Source organism: Wyeomyia smithii, chromosome 1 (genome assembly GCF_029784165.1).
Source record: "Wyeomyia smithii strain HCP4-BCI-WySm-NY-G18 chromosome 1, ASM2978416v1, whole genome shotgun sequence".
Lineage (NCBI taxonomy): Eukaryota > Metazoa > Arthropoda > Insecta > Diptera > Culicidae > Wyeomyia > Wyeomyia smithii.
Genome location: NC_073694.1, coordinates 162,053,122 through 162,072,626, shown reverse-complemented (window position 1 = coordinate 162,072,626; position 19,505 = coordinate 162,053,122). Strand labels below are relative to the sequence as shown.

The 19,505-nt window shown below is 44.7% G+C and overlaps 1 protein-coding gene across 1 annotated transcript; it reads right to left on the bottom strand.

Annotated features, from left to right (window-relative positions):
- Positions 1-10,707: 10,707 nt before the first annotated feature.
- LOC129717319 (cyclin-dependent kinase 11A-like) lies at positions 10,708-11,693 on the bottom strand. The gene is made up of 3 exons (XM_055667186.1): positions 11,209-11,693; positions 10,956-11,129; positions 10,708-10,903 (listed from the first exon to the last, which is right to left on the bottom strand). Exons 1-3 carry the CDS (start codon positions 11,691-11,693, stop codon positions 10,708-10,710), a joined length of 855 nt encoding a protein of 284 aa, XP_055523161.1.
- Between the last annotated feature and the right edge of the window lie 7,812 nt (positions 11,694-19,505).

The window sequence follows — 19,505 nt, the reverse complement described above, 5'->3', positions numbered from 1 at the left end:
TCTCCACAGTATGCGCACTCTTTATGTTGAATCGCTGCAATGATCCTAGGGCGGAGATGATCAGATCCACTTTCTGTGAATCTTTCTCGACCCGGGATACTCCGGCTGTCCATGTCACTCGTAGTGGTTGGATCGATTCACGTACTCCCAATCTGGTAACTAGTGACTTTTCCACCAGTGTGTATGAGGATCCCTCGTCCAGAAATGCGATCGTGTTCACGACGATATTTCCGCAGTACATAGTGACCGGTACATGCGGAAGATTATGGATGTCTTTGGGATAATGGTGTGAATGTTACAATTCGCTGATCGCTCGGGATGGAGAAGTGGATTGTGCCGTTCATAGCAACCTTCGACGTTGCAACGAAATTTCAGCTTGCACGGTAAATTACCGTGCTCATTCAAGCACAGTTAACATAAATTCCACTGTCTCACGGCTGCCCAACGGTCGGCTAGTCGAAGTTTGCGGAATCTGTCGCAATTCCTGATCCGGTGATCTACTTTTCCGCAAATCCTGCGTGTCCTTTACTTCGCTGGTGGCACTTTCTGATCTGCCCCATCATGAGCGTACACAAATCCTTCTTGTTCTCGCTTTTATCTGTACTTTTCTGGTCTCAGTTCATTGAACCGAGGCGATTCTCCCACCGACGTGACCTCGCTTGCATCCTTCACAATATGGGACAGAAAATCTTTTTTTTTATTTAAGGGAAGGATTTGTTAGTAGCTTAAGTATTTATGATATATATTAGTAAATAATGAGTATGTGTGTCCAATCACAAATGGTGACTTCTCAACACTGTTAGAAATTTGTAATTTTAATTGTTAGGATTTGTTTGCTTTCGCAATTAGGACTTGTCATTCGTAGGGATTTAAACCTACTTGTCAGAAAAGGGGAAGTAAACTTACAACTAAGTCAATTGCTAACTTATTGGCTATAAAGAGAGCTTATCGTAGCTATTGAGGATTGCAACGATTTTTGTCGAAAATTGTTAATAATTTTATTTGACATAGCTTCTAATGGTTTAACACCAGTAAGTCTATGTAATTCGAATGTACCAAACCAAGGAGGACGCTTCAAAATCATTTTCAGAATTTTATTCTGAATCCTTTGGAGTGTTTTCTTCCCTGTTGAACAGCAATTTGACCAGATCGGTACAGCATAAAGCATTGCTGGTCTAAAAATTTGTTTGTAAATCAAAAGTTTGTTCTTTAAACAAAGTTTAGAATTCCTGTTAATGAGAGGATATAGACATCTCGTATATTTGATGCACTTGGCTTGTATACTTTCAATGTGCTCTTTGAAAATAAGTTTTTTATCGTAAATTAGTCCCAAGTACTTAACCTTGTCAGACCAACATAAAATAATCCCATTCATCTTGACAACGTGATTATTGTTTGGCTTGAGGAAAGAAGCCCTAGGCTTATGCGGAAAAATTATCATTTGAGTTTTAGGAGCATTGGGAGAGATTTTCCACTTTTGCAAGTAGGAAGAAAAAATATCTAAACTTTTCTGCAATCGACTGCATATGACACGAAGACTTTCTCCTTTTGCGGAAATGCTTGTGTCATCGCAGAACAATGACTTTGTGCATCCTGGAGGCAAATCAGGAAGATCTGAAGTGAATATGTTGTACAGGACTGGACCCAAGACTGAATCTTGAGGTACACCTGCTCTGACAGGAAATCTATCAGATTTTGAATTCTGATAGACAACCTGCAGAGTTCGATCAGTAAGATAATTTTTTAAAATTTTGATTAGGAAAATTGGAAAATTAAAAGTTTGCAATTTCGCAATCAAACCTTTATGCCAAACACTGTCGAATGCTTTTTCTATGTCTAAAAGAGCAGCTCCAGTGGAATAACCTTCAGATTTGTTAGCTCGTATCATATTAGTAACTCTGAGCAATTGATGAGTTGTGGAATGCCCATGGCGAAATCCAAACTGTTCATTTGCAAAAATTGAATTTTAGTTGATGTGTGACATCATTCTGTTAAGAATAATTCTCTCAAACAGTTTACTTATTGAACAAAGCAAACTGATTGGTCGATAACTTGAAACTTCAGCTGGATTCTTATCCGGCTTTATAATTGGAGTAATTTTTGCATTTTTCCATAATTTGGGAAAATATGCAATTTTGAAGCAGCAATTGAAAATTTTCACTAAAAACTCCATTGAGCTCTCAGGGAGATGTTTGATTAGTATATTAAAGATTCCATCGTCACCAGGTACTTTCATATTTTTGAAATTTTTAAAAATTGATTTAATCTCATTCAAGTTAGTTTCAATTATTTCTGCAGGTAAAAAAATCTGGGAAGAAATTAAATCAAATTGACGTGTGACTTCATTTTCAATTGGACTCACAAAATTCAAATTTGAGTTATGAACACTCTCAAACTGCTGAGCAAGTCTTTGAGCCTTTTGTTCATTGGATACAAGAAAACGTTCACCATCTTTTAAAACTGGAATAGGCTTTGAAGGTTTCTTAAGAATCTTTGACAGCTTCCCAAAGGGTTTTGAATATGGTTAAAATTTTTCAACTTTAGTGTCAAAATTTTGATTTCTCAGAAGAGTAAATCTATGTTTAATCTCTTTCTGTAAATCTTTATAAATAGTTTTAAAAACAGGGTCACGAGAACGTTGATATTGACGTCTGCGGACATTTTTCAAACGAATTAAAAGTTGAAAATTTTCGTCAATTATTGGTGAATCAAATTTCACTTGAGCCTTTGGAACATAATAATTCCTGGCATCAACAATTGCACATTTTAATGCTTCCAAAGCGGAATCAATATTTACTTCGTTTTGCAAATCAAGCTCATTATTGAAATTTCTCTCAGTATGAGTTTTGTATCATTCCCAATTAGCCTTGTTATAATTAAAAACAGAGCTCATAGGGTTTAAAACTGATTCATGTGATAAAGAAAAAGTTATTGGAAGATGGTCAGAATCAAAGTCAGCATGTGTGATCAAATCACTACATACATGACTTTGATCTGTTAGCACCAAATCAATTGTTGAAGGGTTTCTTACAGAAGAACAGCATGTAGGACTATTCGGAGACAAAATAGAATAGTATCCTGAAGAATAATCATTGAATAAAATTTTGCCATTGGAATTACTTCGAGAATTATTCCATGATCGATGTTAAGCGTTAAAATCGCCGATTATAAAAAATTTCGAACGATTTCTGGTGAGTTTTTGTAAATCACCTTTAAATAATTTTTGTGCTCGCGTGTGCATTGAAGTGGTAAATATGCTGCGGCAATAAATACAATCCCAAGTTCAGTTTGAACTTCAATTCCCAAAGTTTCAATAACTTTCGTCTCAAGATGGGGAAGAGCACGATGTTTGATTCGGCGATGAATAACAATTGCAACTCCACCGCCGGAACCCTGAATACTATCTTATCTATGAACCACGTAATTGGGATCATATTTCAATTTCATGTTAGGTTTCAAAAATGTTTCAGTAATAATTGCAATATGCACTTTATTTACTGTTAAAAAATTAAAAAGCTCATTCTCATTGGCCTTCTATGAGCGAGCATTCCAATTTAAAATTTTGATCGATTTATTTAAAATCATTGCAAAATTTTAAATTAGAAACAATTTTAATTGTAAAATTTGTACCTATTTGAATGGCTTCAAACATTGATTTTGCCTGCAACATGGCGTTCATGAGATCGAACATTGCCTGTTGCAGAAAAAAAAATTTACCTGCCGTAATAGGCCCCAGGCAGTTGACATTAGAAAAAATATTTTCGGTAGCAACATTAGCTGGGGTAATAGGTGTACAATTATTTTCTAGCGTGTTTTGCTTACCCATATTAGCGGTCATTTTCGAACTACCAACATTTGGCGGTAGAATGTTCGAACTACCTGTAACCTGTGCATATGTTAAGCGAGTATGCAAAGGAGTAGAAGAAGTGGGCGGTACTGGTGCGCTTGGAGAATTTCGTTTCGAAGTTTGTTTTGATTGGGAAATTGATTTTTGTTAACCTTGCCTTGCCTTTTTTTATTAAAGGTGGCGGGGAAATCTGCAAACAGACACCTGAGAAGAGAACTCAGGGTGTGGGGATGAGACTGGGGGAGAGATGCTGGGGTAGTTACACTCCCCTAGACCCCTAATGATCCCTGTCCCGACCCACTAAATCCCCTCCAGTCTCCAGCCCTGGTCTTCCCGGAACGACGGTTAAGTATTACGTCGGGAAGTGGCTTTTGTGCGTGATGCACCCTCTTTACTCTTATAACCTCCTAGATAACTACCTGGAGACTGGTAGTTAGCTACCACTGGCGTGTTGGTGATTGACCCGCCACACACGTTGTAGCTCCAGGACAATCTGGGAGGCGGCCGCACAGGCCGCGTTCCAGATGTTCGGTTCGTCGCACATCCTCCGGACAAAATTGTCCGGAGTAGTGTCAGGCCCGCTCACAGCCATCATGTTGCTCCTCGCTCTTACGAAACGGGGGCATACGAAGAAGACATGCAGATATTGCCTGAAGCAACCATGGCCTGACAGGATCCGTGTCAGGTGGAAGTTCACCTCGCCATGTCGCCTCTCGACCCAGCCGGATATCTCCGGTATAAGTCGGTGCGTCAATTTGCCCTTGGTGGAATTAGACCATTTCCTCTGCCAGCGGAGCATCGAGAATGACCTTCTGGTGCCTCGTATGCCCCTTGTGTCACGGTGGTCGAAACACTCTCTGTCCTCCTTGATGGCGATGCTGATAGGCATCATGCCGGACAAGACACAGATTGCATCGTATGACACCGTACGATACGCACTCACAACTCTCAGGCACATGAGCCTGTAGGTACTTTCCAGTTTACCGCGGTAACTGTTAGTACCTAGCGCTCTGGACCATACTGGCCTACCATACCTAAGTATGGACGAAACCACGCTGGCAAGAAGTCTTCGCTTGCTGCCATAGACCGCTGAGCTATTGGACATCATACGAGATAGTTCTGCAACAGCCGATGAGGCCCTCTTACAGGCATAGTCGACGTGGCTCCCGAACGTGAGCTTGTCGTCGACCATAACCCCCAAGAGCTTCAACGATCGCTTTGAGGTGATGGTACAGTCTCCGACTCTGACCACCGCCTGTTGCTCTGATTTACGGTTGTTTACAACCGTGACCTCCGTCTTATGGTGCGCGAGCTCTAGTTTCCTGGAGCGCATCCAGTCCTCGACCTTCCTCATGCAATGCGCAGCCGTCAACTCGACCTCTTCGATCGACTCGCCATAAACCTCTAGCGTTATGTCGTCTGCAAAGCCGACGATCACAACCCCTACAGGAATTTTTAGTTTCAACACCCCGTCATACACGACGTTCCACAACACCGGGCCCAGGATTGAACCTTGCGGAACCCCGGCGGTGATTGGGACGCACTTCTGACCCTCCTCTGTGTTGTAAACCAGTACTCGATTCTGGAAGTAGTTTTCCAGAATCTTGTACAGCGACACCGGTACGTGGATGCTCCTGAGTGCGAGCGCTATGGAGTCCCAACTGGCGCTATTGAACGTATTCTTCACGTCAAGCGTGACGATTGCGCAATAGCGTATTCCCCTTCTCTTGCGCTGGAGTGCTATCTCCGCCGTCTTGGTGACGGAGGCGATGGCATCCAGCGTGGACCTGCCCTCCCGGAAGCCGAGCTGGTTGCTTGCCAGACCGTTCACACCCTCTGTGTACCTCACGAGTCTGTTGAGGATAATCCTCTCAAATACCTTGCCCGTCGTGTCTAGCAGGCAGATAGGCCTATATGCCGATGAGTCACCTGGTGGTTTCCCAGCCTTCGGCAGTAGGACCAATTTCTGCCGCTTCCACCTATCCGGAAAGAGGCAGTCATCCAGGCACCTCTGCATGACTACTCGAAACAGCCCGGGGGCCGTTTATATCACCAGCCTGATTGCCAGGTTAGGGATACCGCCGGAGGCCAAGGACTTGGCTCGTGGCGCTGAAAGAGTCCCTCGATGATTCGCTCCAGCAACGCTGGTGATCGCTCTGCAGGCGCCAGCGCGCCTTTGGTCTTGGCCTTTACGATCCTGTAGGCGTCACCCCACGGGTTCGTATTGGCACTCGCGCATAGCCTATCGAAACAGGCCCTCTTGCTGGCCTTAATCGCACTCTTCAGCGTCGATCTGGCAGAACTGAATGCTGCGCGGCGCTATGTCCTCTGTTCGTCTGTTCGCGCACGCTGCATCCTCCGTCTCACACGGAGGCACGAACTGCGAAGGTCCGCTATCTCGTCAGTGCACCAGTAGACCGGTGGCTTCCCATTCCTAGGTTGGCGAGTCCTAGGCATGGTGGCGTCGCACGCCCGAGATAGCATAGAAACTAGTTGGTCAGGCGTCGCGAAGCCGACTGCCCCCCTCGCGCTCTCGTCTTATTGCCTCTTCAAATACCTCGGCATCAAAATGCGATGTCTTCCACCCGCGGGCGAACGTAGTGCTGGCCCTACTCGTCGCTTGCCGCCTCTTGTTGTTGTCTACACTATAACAGACCGCCTGGTGGTCGCTATTAGTGTAGCCATCGTCTACCCTTCAGTTCTTGATCAGTCCTGGACTGGAGAACGTCACGTCGATGATCGACTCCGCGCCATTTCTGCTAAATGTACTTTTGTTCCCGACGTTGGCCAGATCTAGGTTGAGCTTTGCCAAAGCCTCCAACAAGATCTGGCCCCTCTGGTTCGTGAAGCGACTTCCCCACTCAACAGCCCAAGCGTTGAAGTCGCCCGCCATCACCAACGGCGTTAGGCCCGTTAGCTCGATGGATAAGAGATCGACCATCAGGGTGAACCTTTCGGTAGACCAACGTGGCGGAGCATAGCAACTGAAGTAGAACACTCCGTTCACCTTAGCAACTACGTACCCTTCTTCTGAGGTTGAGACAACCTCCTGAACCGGGAACTTGCTGGTCGTACATATGGCCGCCATACTGGACTTATCCGCAACCCAGTTACCGTTTCCGGGAGGGATGCGGTAGGGGTCAGATATGATGGCGATGTCCGACAAAGACTCAGTGGCTGCTTGGTGTAGCAGCTGCTGAGCCGCGAAGCAATGGTTCAGGTTCAGTTGCGTCACCCTTACGCCAGTGGTTTCGCAGCCGGCTTACCGGCTGGGCACCTGGGGCCTCCCATAAAGTGTTTGGCGTCCCGTTTCCCGGAACATACCATACACTTGGGAGACTCCCCACAGTCCTTCGCTTTATGGCCTGCACCTCCACATCGCCTGCACAACTGGCTCCCATCGGGCCCCTTGCAGGTCCAGGACTTATGTCCACCCTCAAAGCACCGGAAGCAAATGTCTGGTTGCTGTAGTATGCCCAGAGGACATACAGACCAGCCGACCTTCAACTTGCCTTCTTTCAGGGCCAGGTTAGCATCCGCCGACGGTAGTCGGAAGGTAGCTATCTGGGTCCCCGCCGGACCTTTGCGGAGGCGGATTGACTCCTTAGCCACCTCCACCCCGCAATTCGCTTTGAGGGCTTGTACAATGTCGCACCCCTCGGTGATTTCGTCCAGGTTTTTAAGCTGGAGAGTCACCTCTGAGGTGAGTGCCCGCACTTGCACCTCCTTCCCTAGGACCTTTTCAGCTACCGTTTTATAGGTAGCCCTCTTGTTCTTGGCGTCCTTCCGGAGCTCAAGTATCATCTCGCCAGTGCGAGATCGGCGGATACTCAGCACATCCGCCCCCAAATCCTTGAGCTGGGTTTCTCCCCTCATCTTCTTCAAGACTTCTGAGTATTTCGACCCGTCCGTCTTGAGTATGAGGGCATCACCCCTACTCCGCGCCTTTTTGACCTTTTTCGGTCCTCTGGCCCCTCCGCCGTCTTGGCGCGTCGCACCTTCTCGACGCCTCCTACCCTCTACAGTAGTCCAAGGGTTGCCCGTAGCCTCCACTTGTGCCGTTTCCGCGGCGGACCTTGAACCGTTTGGTGTGTTCTCCCGTGGGAGTAGCACAACCAACCGTTTCTTGGGGTTCCCGGGAGCCGCTTCCCCCGGGGACTGCCTCGTTCGCTTAGCGACCTGCCCTGTAGAGCAGACGAGGGGGCGTCTGTCTGCACCTCTTTAGATGCAGTTGCCCTTCTGGTCCTTACCTCTTTCTCGGCCGCCTTCACCCGAGCTAGGAGTTCTTCGTGCTCCTTCCTGGCTTCATCAATAGTGGCCCGAAGCAGGAGGAGGCTCTGCTTCAGGCCGCCAGCGATATTCCGCCTATTCGCCGCGAACTCGATTATAGCGTCGAGTTGTTCGGACAACGCTGCCACTCTTGGCCGCTTGTCCATGCACCTTTCGACGGCCTTGACTAGCAATGGACCGTCTACCGAGATGTCTGGTGTGGACACCGACGGATTCGCCCGTTTCCCAACTCCAGACTTCGCCGCATCCGTCTCCGCCTTCTTCTGCGGAGACCGCTGGATGCCACCTCGTGCGAAGGGATTTGGTACCCCCTCCGCACGCGTCTCTTTTTGGTTTTTCGAGCTCATTTTTGTTAATTGGGTCCCCCTTCCAGCCGCTATCCTTGTCCATAGATGAGAAGTCGCATATATGGTCCCATGGTAATCTATGCCGAAGCAGTGAGGCCCTGGGTCAGGGGGGTCGCCATAGCACCTTATGAGCACTATGACGCCCCCGCCCGCGTAAGTCAGGAAAGGGGCATCTTGTCCTAGGACTAGTTCCCCCCCATCTGATCCTTCTCTGCCTGATTCCCACCAGGCAATGGACGCGGAACGTACTGTCAGGTTTTACGGGACGGAGACCCCTGCACCGGGTACCATCTCGCCGTTTCAAGCCGCTGTCACGCGACTTTATTAAGGGAGCTCGATGCAGGTGCCAGCCCTTGGTCATGGTTCCTTATCGTATCCGACTCGAATCCATTTCGTTCGCTGCCAGTTGCCATAATTGGGACCTTACTGGTGTCGGCCCCAATGGTCGAGGGAGTGCATTTGGTTGATGGGAGCGGCACTACTCGCTCCGTCAGAGATGCTTCCGGGTAATTGTGGCATTTACGAGGAGTCGACGGCCCAGCGTCCGACCCTCACAACCCCTAGGCAATCTCCCGCTGCTGTTCCGGGGCTCTTAGGTACTGTCAGCGGTCGCCCCCATATAACGTGACATCGGCGGTCGCCACGCGCAGACCCGTGGTGGCATGCAGCTATGTCATCTTTGCCTTGCCTTAACAATTGCTAAACGGACTGGGCATTGATAAAAATTTGACATATGGTTGCCGTTACAATTTGCACAGCGAAAATTTTTATTCTTTTTCACAGGACATGTGTCCTTTTTGTGAGAAGAGTCTCCACAAATCAGGCATTTTTGGTCCATGTTACAGAACTTTTAACCATGGCCATAACGTTGGCAAATACGACATTGAGTGATATGCTTTCCACCTCCGCCAAACTTCCTATAAGCTTCCCATTTTACACGCACGTTATATAAAGCATGTGCTTTTTCAAAGAATTTTAGGTTAATAACCTCACTGTGGTTAAAATGAATTAAATAATTAACAAGGGAAATTCCAGTTCGCTGACTGTTTTCGCGGCTATGCCAAGTAAATGACAGAAAATCTGATAATGTGCTTAGCGTGACGATTGTCGACTTCCTACGATATCGCACCCATTCCATTTGCGTTCCTGCGGGCAACTTTTCGATCAACTCTTTAGCTTAATTAGCCCAGTCGCTTCTAAATGATCAGCAAGCTGCTGAACAAGTACCCCAAAGCTAATAAAACTTGCCAGTTTGTCTGCTTTTGGAGTGGGCGCGTTGCGGATCTTCGTTAAAAGCATGTTGATAAGCGCTTCTGGACGACCAAACAGCATTCGCAAGGTTTCGACGATCTTCGGGACTGCCATTGGGAGTAGAAGTCTGCTTCGAACCGCCTCCAGTCCCTCTTCTCTCTGGCACTCTTGGAGACGCGATTAGTTCTCCACGTCTGAGAAACCACACGCTTTTGTCGACGTCTCGTAGCCAGCGAAGGAAAAAAATTACCTCTAGCGATTAATGAATACACATAAAACAAGCCTAAGATACGTTGAAACCGTCGTCAGTATGCGAAACACAAAGTATCGATGCTGGTGCTCCCTCTTTGCTTTCCTCTTTACGATATATTTCTATTCATTAGTGTACACCACAACACGTGGTTCTCAATGTGCACAACTCGGTATATGAAGTTATTCGTCTCTGTTACACAGAGGGATCAGAAAATGACAGTGTATGCCCTCCTACTCTCGCTCAAACTCAACCGCTGCCGTAGTAGTCCCTTCCCCCACACATTCCCTCTCACCGCACCACACCACTGCTGCTGTTCAGGCGACATGATATTCTCCTGTTGCTATCCTTTCTTCCCCTAACTAGCGGCATATGGAGAGACAAACGCAACGATCGAATCGCTTCTCAGAGCTGATGTAGTCTAGTCATGTGTTTGTTTTCTCCCAGAAACCTATGCACCATATAATCATTTCATTATGGGTTGAGAGGATTCAAGTTTAGTCATGGCCTGTACACTTCGTGAAGTGTACATGTGATGAATAAATGACGATTGCATCATATTCGTTTCGTTTCCATCACTCATAGCTGCTTATGAAGAGTGGCCACTCTTCCAACTTACCGAAAACAGTAGGCAGATTCCGAAACAGAAACTGATGCGATGATAACCGGGATTTTGTCGGTTTCTGATGGTGTTTTTTTCGGGAACTCGTTTCATCTGCTTCTTATTCTTCTTCCGCGGAGCATTCCGAGCTTTCGTCCTCGCAGTCAGAACTATTGTCCTTTTCTTCGTTTTCGGAACTTTCTTCTTCACTGCTCTGTTCGGACGACTCTTCTTCTACTTGTTCATCACTCTCCGAATCATCTTCATTCGTCTTACCGGCCGTTTTCTTATTTTTCTTCTTCGGAACCTCGGTATGCCTGAACGGCGTGTCGTTTTTGCTGTGGTTTTTCGTGAAAGTGTTCAACAGACTTAACCTTCCTGTCGTCTTTGTGGCCGGCCTTTTTCGGGATTGAGTGCTGTTGATAGGATTCTTGAAATTCAGCAGGTATCAGTTCCGTCTTGCCCAACATTCCTTTCTTCGACTTTTCCTTCTCGAACTTTCTCTTTTCTGGTTTCGACGTATCCGATTTTACTTTCTCCTGCCTTTTCTTTTTTGATATTTCCTTTTTAACATTTTTATCCGCATCATCAATTCCATCTTGACCGTTTTCATTAACGGTACCTGTTCCCTTTCAGTTTTAACTGTTTCAGTTTCTCCTTCATTTCTGTCCGCAATTTCCCGAGTTTCTTCTGATGAACTTTCTCTTCGGCGATTTTCTCTCCCGTTTGCGCCTTTTCAAACTCCTGTTCCATTTCCCGCTTTTCTTTTTCCAGTTGATGGCGCACCTCGAACATCTCCTGTTGAAACTCCAGTCGCAAGCGGTGTATAATCTTTTCCATTTCAAGCTTTTGCTTCTGCCTCTTTTTCTCCTCTTCGAACTTATTAATCTCCTCTTGCAGCATAGCATCACCAACACCGTTCACGTAATCAGGACAACACCAAGAAACGTCGCTTACTTCTCCGGAGACGGCAGAGCGACCAATATGAAACGACCGCTGACAATGATCGCAAAATAATGTGTCCGATTCATCCACATCCTGCCTTTGGCAGACTTCACAATTCATTTCTGACTGTTCCGGATCAAGGTTAGCGATTGGTCGAAGCATCGTAGATTTTTAAGAAGGAAACGGTGGTGTTTCGGTAGACTTCGGTTTCGGGCAAACGATCAGTTTTGGGGCGCTCAAAAAACCGCTGGTAACTTTCGCGAGTCGGTGCGTATCAAAGGCTCGTGCATTCCTAATCACCGTCAGTGACCGAAACAGCCAATAGCGAGCCTCGTTGCAACCGAATTCACTGACGCTGGTGCCAGTAACGTGGAACCGAATGCATATGAATAAAACCAGAGTCGTCGTTAAATGCAAAATGTTTAAACAAATCCAATGTCTTGTTAGTTGTTATTGATTCGATGATGTTTTTGAATGACCGGATTCATGATAGTGAATCGATCAGTTCATATTTGCATTAACCTAGTCAGTACCAAAATCATCAGTATTGATTACTGTTTGCGCTGCTTTAACGATAGCAGCATTCTGTAAAATATTACCAATACCAATATAATCATCATGGCAATACTAGCACCGGTTAATACTTCAAAAGTGTTTGGATTTTGAGCCGTCCAATACATTGAACATTCGCTAGAGCACCAAATGCGTTATGAACAACACACAATCGTTGTACTGGTTCCGAAGCAGTAAAGAAAATGCTCTAGAAATACGCAATATTGATGCGGTTACGCACAGTCCAGCTTTTGCGTGTATACTCATGTCATGAGACTTCAAAAGCTTCTCAGTTAAATAGTGTTCGTATTGTTAAAATCTAATTATATTTGGCAATGTTGAAGCATTTCAAAATTAATAAAAATTTTACCTGTTCTACTTATTTTGACTATCCCCTGTATGTGGCCAACACGCACATCAAGCGTAAGACCTGACACACGAGCAATATATGTGGGTACAATCGACTCTAATTTGGTAACTGAAATTTGTCATTTCATTACGATTAATTGCTTGTAGGTTTCTAACAATAAACCAGTCGAAATAGTTATTTTAGCATCAGAGAACTTGTGTCCAACCTCTATAAAAACACACTCAGTTCGTAACATATTATAACGTGACACAACAATAGTGAAGTTTCAGTTTTCCTATCCTAGATTTATTTATCTTTTTCTGCAATGGAAGGATTAAATCCCCTCGCGGATCCAACCGTTTGTCGGTTAAAATAAAGCAACCGGTGTGCTTTTCGACCGCATGCCGGTAAATTGCAAATAATGCGGAATAAAACCAACATGAAATGTTCAAGACATTCTTCGCCACCCCCTCTCACTATTTTACATACGAGAAAAAAAATCCAAAACAAAATAAAATTTCTCAATATTGTGTGGAACCTCTCAAAAAGCATGTTGAACCGTCGGAAGTGAACAGCGCTTCATTTTTTTTTAATATTTGCTGCCTACAGAGAGTTCCTTTGCCCCGAACGGGAAGAGCGAAGCACAAGTAGACTGCAACAAAAGTGGGAAAAAATTACGCTGAACACATTTCAGATTTTATGAATTTATTATCAATTTTTCAGATCATAAAGCATCGTACTGTTCGACGTTGCAAGTTTTACTAGCAACTGCCGAACAGCTGAACGATGCCAAGAAAACAAGTCTTCGGCATTCTTGTCGAGTGCATCCCGTGACTTCTCCAACCTTCGCAGTCCCCGGTGTCCCTTGAGGACCCCGGGCTGGAGCCACTTCCTGCCGGATCGCAAGCAGGATCTGGCACATAGCTCATCGTCATCGTGATTCTTATTCCTGTTGTTTGTTGCGTCGCAGAGCTCGTATCGCTGTGTGTTGGAAATCCGAACGAGAATGTGGGTCGAGTCAAGGCATCACCGGGCAGAAACTTTACCACTGGCAGTGGTGTGCAATTTGCAAAAAGTACATAGAAAGCAGTCACCCATAATCGACAACAGCATTCGTGAAACTGCACTTCCGCTGTGGAACTTTTTCTTAGCCACAGCACAGCGCTTGTTCGTCCTTTATTCGCCTTTGACAATGAATAAGGAATTTGATTGCTTCGATTCTTCGCTGTGAGTGTGTGTATGTGCGTGAGGTGGGGTTAAAAGGCAGGTTTCTTCAGGATAACGATAGGATGATGTTCAGGAGTAGTTTACATTTGTGGTGCAAAACGTTACAATATGACAGAAGGTCACCTGATTGGCAGCTACTGAATATAGGGCAAATTGTGATGCCGTTTTCTTCGCCGGATTGCATTGGACTGGAAAGACATAAATTTTGGTATTATGACATCACAGACAACCATTTCTGGCTTCTTCAGGTATAATTTACCACAGCACTTATGATTCACTTGTTTGCCCCCGTCCATTGCCAAATCCGCACATGGAGACAGCATAGCGCTACTAAGTTTCCGCTCAATGTCTCACACAGCATGTAGCCTCTTGGGGTGTCTTTCGCGAGACCCCGGTTGTTTACTTTTAATTACAAATCCCAGCCAGACGCCATGCGTTATTAAAACTTTCGAATTTCGTGTTTCCTAATTTCATAAATTAACTTTAATCAACAATTTCCAATGACTGTGCCCGTCAACAAGGCACTATATGTGCGAGGCACGGCAGCTCCGCTGGGATCACACAGCGCCGGGACATGTGTTTGTGTATGTATGAGCGTGTGTGTGAGCTTGCACAGTTCTAGAGTGTGCCAAAAATAACAAACATCTCTGTAAACAATTTTCGCATTTGGCACCGTTCCAAAGAACATCGCTGCCGCTGCTTTGACTTCCAAACCAACCCGGCCAACGCTGAAGCATCCCGAATCCGTCGTGTGTGAATGCTGATGGTCCGCCGTTCCGGATCGCAACCTGGCGCGGTAAGGATGGGATAGGATTTCAATACATATATGGAGCTTCCTCTAACCCGCAGCTCCGGATGCTTGGTTGGTGAGGAAATGCATCATAGGAACAAACAGCTCGTTAAGTCAATTACAATTAAAAGCAGTACACAGTATCAACACAGCACTCCTTGCATTCTGCATGTGAGAGCGAGAAGCAAAAGCACTTTCGTAGTGTAGCCGTGTTTACAAGCAGCACTTTCACACAGCCAGCAAGGAAAGATGAGCTTTGAAATATAGTCTCAGCAAGAAGCGTCGTTGCTGATAGTTCGAAAATTAAGGAGGTAAATATTGAATGAAATTCTCGCTGCTCATCAACGCAGCACATAACATCTGCTGAGACCGATAATAATCGATGTCTAGGGTCTAGAGATACCATCCGGTCGGAGATAGAAACCAGGACACGTTTTTTCGGTTCAAATTTGATCTAAGCCTAAGACCTAGATAGTAAGATATAAGATAGTTGGCTGCAAAGTATGTGCCCAATGAACAGAAAGGTCATGTAACAACTGCTAAATGTTAGTAAGCACACTTTGCCTTTGATATGATCTACGCTTTTTAAAATCGACTGTTATAGATGTGAAGTGGCAGATGAATGAGTAAAATGATACTGGTCAAAGAGCCACACAAAGTTTCGAGAGCTCGCAGGACTTATTTCTAAGCGGGACATTTTGTTGAAATGCGGGACTGTCTTATTACTTCACAATTACCGAATGTTGAAAGATTTCAACACCTAGAAGATTTCTCTCATCACCTCACTGAGATTCAACAGAAGAAAACATTTGTTCACAGTGTTCCGGAATCAAAAAAGTTACTGAGAAATTTACAAAAATTCTACATGCAAAAATTGTATGTTGCAAAACCACACCAATATTGTGCGAAAATAGAACAATTGATGATTAAGATTGAAATCTGTACAACGAATGTGTGCTGGGCATGACACATTTGAAGCTCTAGCGTATTATCAAAGTTTCTGATTTCGATCTCTGCCAAGGTATCCATTGTACAACTGTTGTATTATGCATTTCACACATATTTTGTGCGAAGTCAGAACAATTTTTGTGCGTATTGAGAGGACACATTCAATGGTCGATTCACGTTTGAACTTTTGCGTGTACATATTATTGCCACGCAACAAAATTGAATATCTTAAGAAAATCAGGACATGTGCTAGAATATGAAATTGAAATCAGGACGCTCAAATGGGATCTTGAAATCAGGACATGTCCTGTTAAATCATTATGGATGGCATGATTGATGTCCTCACCTTAAGTTCGACTTTTAACCCCGACGCTTCCCAGAGTTCAATACCCTGCTGGAAATAAGTATGAAGACAAGCGACGTTTGGGCTAATTTGAACAATATGATCAACATTGAACAGAACACATGTACACTGCTGATTTATAGAGTAATCTTTCATGCAAAAATGTATTTGTTTTCTGGATTGTATATGTTTCAAGATAATCAAGTACTATATTCGGGTTTTCGGCGTGGAAATAAGTAAAAAGAAGATAATTGTTTTTTTGAAGTAGAATACTTCTCTCAGGAAGTTCGGCTACATAGGGATGTGAAATGAAAATCTAAAACCGAAAAAAGTGAAAAATATGTCCAATTTCAAATGCTAATAAACCGATTAGTATTCGATGGATTTCCTTCGTTCTTGCAGCAATAGATTGGAAAATCTTCTAAGATTCTTCCCAAAATAAGATAATTGTAATTTTATTATTCACACTATTGTACTATTGAAAATAGTCAAGCCTTGTCAAAACGAAAATTTCGACCCCTGATTGGTCGTTATATGCTTGCTTCCCAAGCACGGTCGACAGAATCATATACCTTGCAATTGAAAACATGCTATTTGGCCTATATAAGAGCCTGTTTCAGCCGGAGCCGCTCATAATAGTTCTGAACAGCGACGACAGCAGTCCTCCCTTAGCAGCAGTGGGTACCATCGATAGCGGAAGCGGCCACAACTGTGGCTTGGCTGTGGATAGGCCAGCGTATAGCTGCCACAACTGTGGCATAGCGTAGCATCAGACAGCGACAACAGCAGTCGTCCTTCCTCAGCAGCAGCACTAGCCCTGTGGTTGGTCACCACGTCTCAGGAGCAGCGCGGTTTTTCTCAGCGTGTGTCGCCAGACAGCCATTATTCCCCCCGTGTTGGGGCAGCATAATGATTGCCATCAGGAAATCCAGTTTCGGAAATCAAAATGCCTTTTTGAAGGCAAATAAACAAGTCATTGAAAGTTAATAATTTTTGTCAACGCAAGCAAGCATTCTGTGTTGCATCCCAGCAATTTAAATTTGTCGCACCCGTTTAATTTACTGAATGTGAAATAGCTTCCACAGTGCATGTTGTCCGTGTATCTTATTTCCCCCAATGTTAGGGCAGCTCAAAGGTTGTAATTAGCAACCGATTTTGAACCACACCATGCTTTTTTCAAGGCAAATAAAAAATAATTGAAGGTTAATAATTTTCTGGCATCAACACAAGCAGACATTCTGTGCGGGATGCAATCAAATTCTGTTGTAGTTGTCTAATTTTTACTTTCACTTTATTTAGTAAACCCCCCACTGTAGGGGCAGCGCAAAGGCTGCGATCAGCATAACCGACATTGAATAATAAATTTCCCTGTTAGTACGCCTTCACAAAAGCAGTTAGTCCGACTATGCAGAGCTAATATGAGGTCGATTCAATCAATCAGCATAAACAGAATTTCGTCATCTCCCAGCTGCCAAGTTGCAACATGATGCAACACGCAACAGCGAGCAAACGAAATCGCTTGATGTTACAAACCGCAATAAGATACGGGTTAAAACCGTTGCGTGTGTGAGAGCACCATCGGTGTTTATTCGCTGGATACACTATCTCTATACTGTCTACTGAACGCAATAATCTGCTTACATGCGACACGGGGACGGGAACATTTTCTTCAACCAAGCTGCACAACACGACACAAAACATGTTATTTTGTTGCTTCAATGAGAGTGCTATCGGTCCGGCTCGACAAGAAATCATTTTTGTGCATCCGTGCTACGAAACTGAGGAAAAACTTTAGAAACTGAAAAAAGAGGTGGAGCTTATCAAATGATCGCTATATCATTCCACCACGTACGTGAAATAATTCATTCCTATTTTCATCCCTATATAAGAGCCTGTTTTAGTCCAAGCCGCTCATAACAGTTCTGAACAGCGACGACAGCAGTCCTCCCTTAGCAGCAGTGGGTACCATCGATAGCGGAAGCGGCCACAACTGTGGCTTGGCTGTGGATAGGCCAGCGTATAGCGGCCACAACTGTGGCATAGCGTAGCATCAGACAGCGACAACAGCAGTCGTCCTTCCTCAGCAGCAGCACTAGCCCTGTGGTTGGTCACCACGTCTCAGGAGCAGCGCGGTTTTTCTCAGCGTGTGTCGCCAGACAGCCATTATTCCCCCGTGTTGGGGCAGCATAATGATTGCCATCAGGAAATCCAGTTTCGGAAATCAAAATGCCTTTTTGAAGGCAAATAAACAAGTCATTGAAAGTTAATAATTTTTGTCAACGCAAGCAAGCATTCTGTGTTGCATCCTAGCAATTTAAATTTGTCGCACCCGTTTAATTTACTGAATGTGAAATAGCTTCCACAGTGCATGTTGTCCGTGTATCTTATTTCCCCCAATGTTAGGGCAGCTCAAAGGTTGTAATTAGCAACCGATTTTGAACCACACCATGCTTTTTTCAAGGCAAATAAAAAATAATTGAAGGTTAATAATTTTCTGGCATCAACACAAGCAGACATTCTGTGCGGGATGCAATCAAATTCTGTTGTAGTTGTCTAATTTTTACTTTCACTTTATTTAGTAAACCCCCCACTGTAGGGGCAGCGCAAAGGCTGCGATCAGCATAACCGACATTGAATAATAAATTTCCCTGTTAGTACGCCTTCACAAAAGCAGTTAGTCCGACTATGCAGAGCTAATATGAAGTCGATTCAATCAATCAGCATAAACAGAATTTCGTCATCTCCCAGCTGCCAAGTTGCAACATGATGCAACACGCAACAGCGAGCAAACGAAATCGCTTGATGTTACAAGCCGCAATAAGATACGGGTTAAAACCGTTGCGTGTGTGAGAGCACCATCGGTGTTTATTCGCTGGATACACTATCTCTATACTGTCTACTGAACGCAATAATCTGCTTACATGCGACACGGGGACGGGAACATTTTCTTCAACCAAGCTGCACAACACGACACAAAACATGTTATTTTGTTGCTTCAATGAGAGTGCTATCGGTCCGGCTCGACAAGAAATCATTTTTGTGCATCCGTGCTACGAAACTGAGGAAAAACTTTAGAAACTGAAAAAAGAGGTGGAGCTTATCAAATGATCGCTATATCATTCCACCACGTACGTGAAATAATTCATTCCTATTTTCATCCCTATATAAGAGCCTGTTTTAGTCCAAGCCGCTTATAACAGTTCTGAACAGCGACGACAGCAGTCCTCCCTTAGCAGCAGTGGGTACCATCGATAGCGGAAGCGGCCACAACTGTGGCTTGGCTGTGGATAGGCCAGCGTATAGCGGCCACAACTGTGGCATAGCGTAGCATCAGACAGCGACAACAGCAGTCGTCCTTCCTCAGCAGCAGCACTAGCCCTGTGGTTGGTCACCACGTCTCAGGAGCAGCGCGGTTTTTCTCAGCGTGTGTCGCCAGACAGCCATTATTCCCCCCGTGTTGGGGCAGCATAATGATTGCCATCAGGAAATCCAGTTTCGGAAATCAAAATGCCTTTTTGAAGGCAAATAAACAAGTCATTGAAAGTTAATAATTTTTGTCAACGCAAGCAAGCATTCTGTGTTGCATCCTAGCAATTTAAATTTGTCGCACCCGTTTAATTTACTGAATGTGAAATAGCTTCCACAGTGCATGTTGTCCGTGTATCTTATTTCCCCCAATGTTAGGGCAGCTCAAAGGTTGTAATTAGCAACCGATTTTGAACCACACCATGCTTTTTTCAAGGCAAATAAAAAATAATTGAAGGT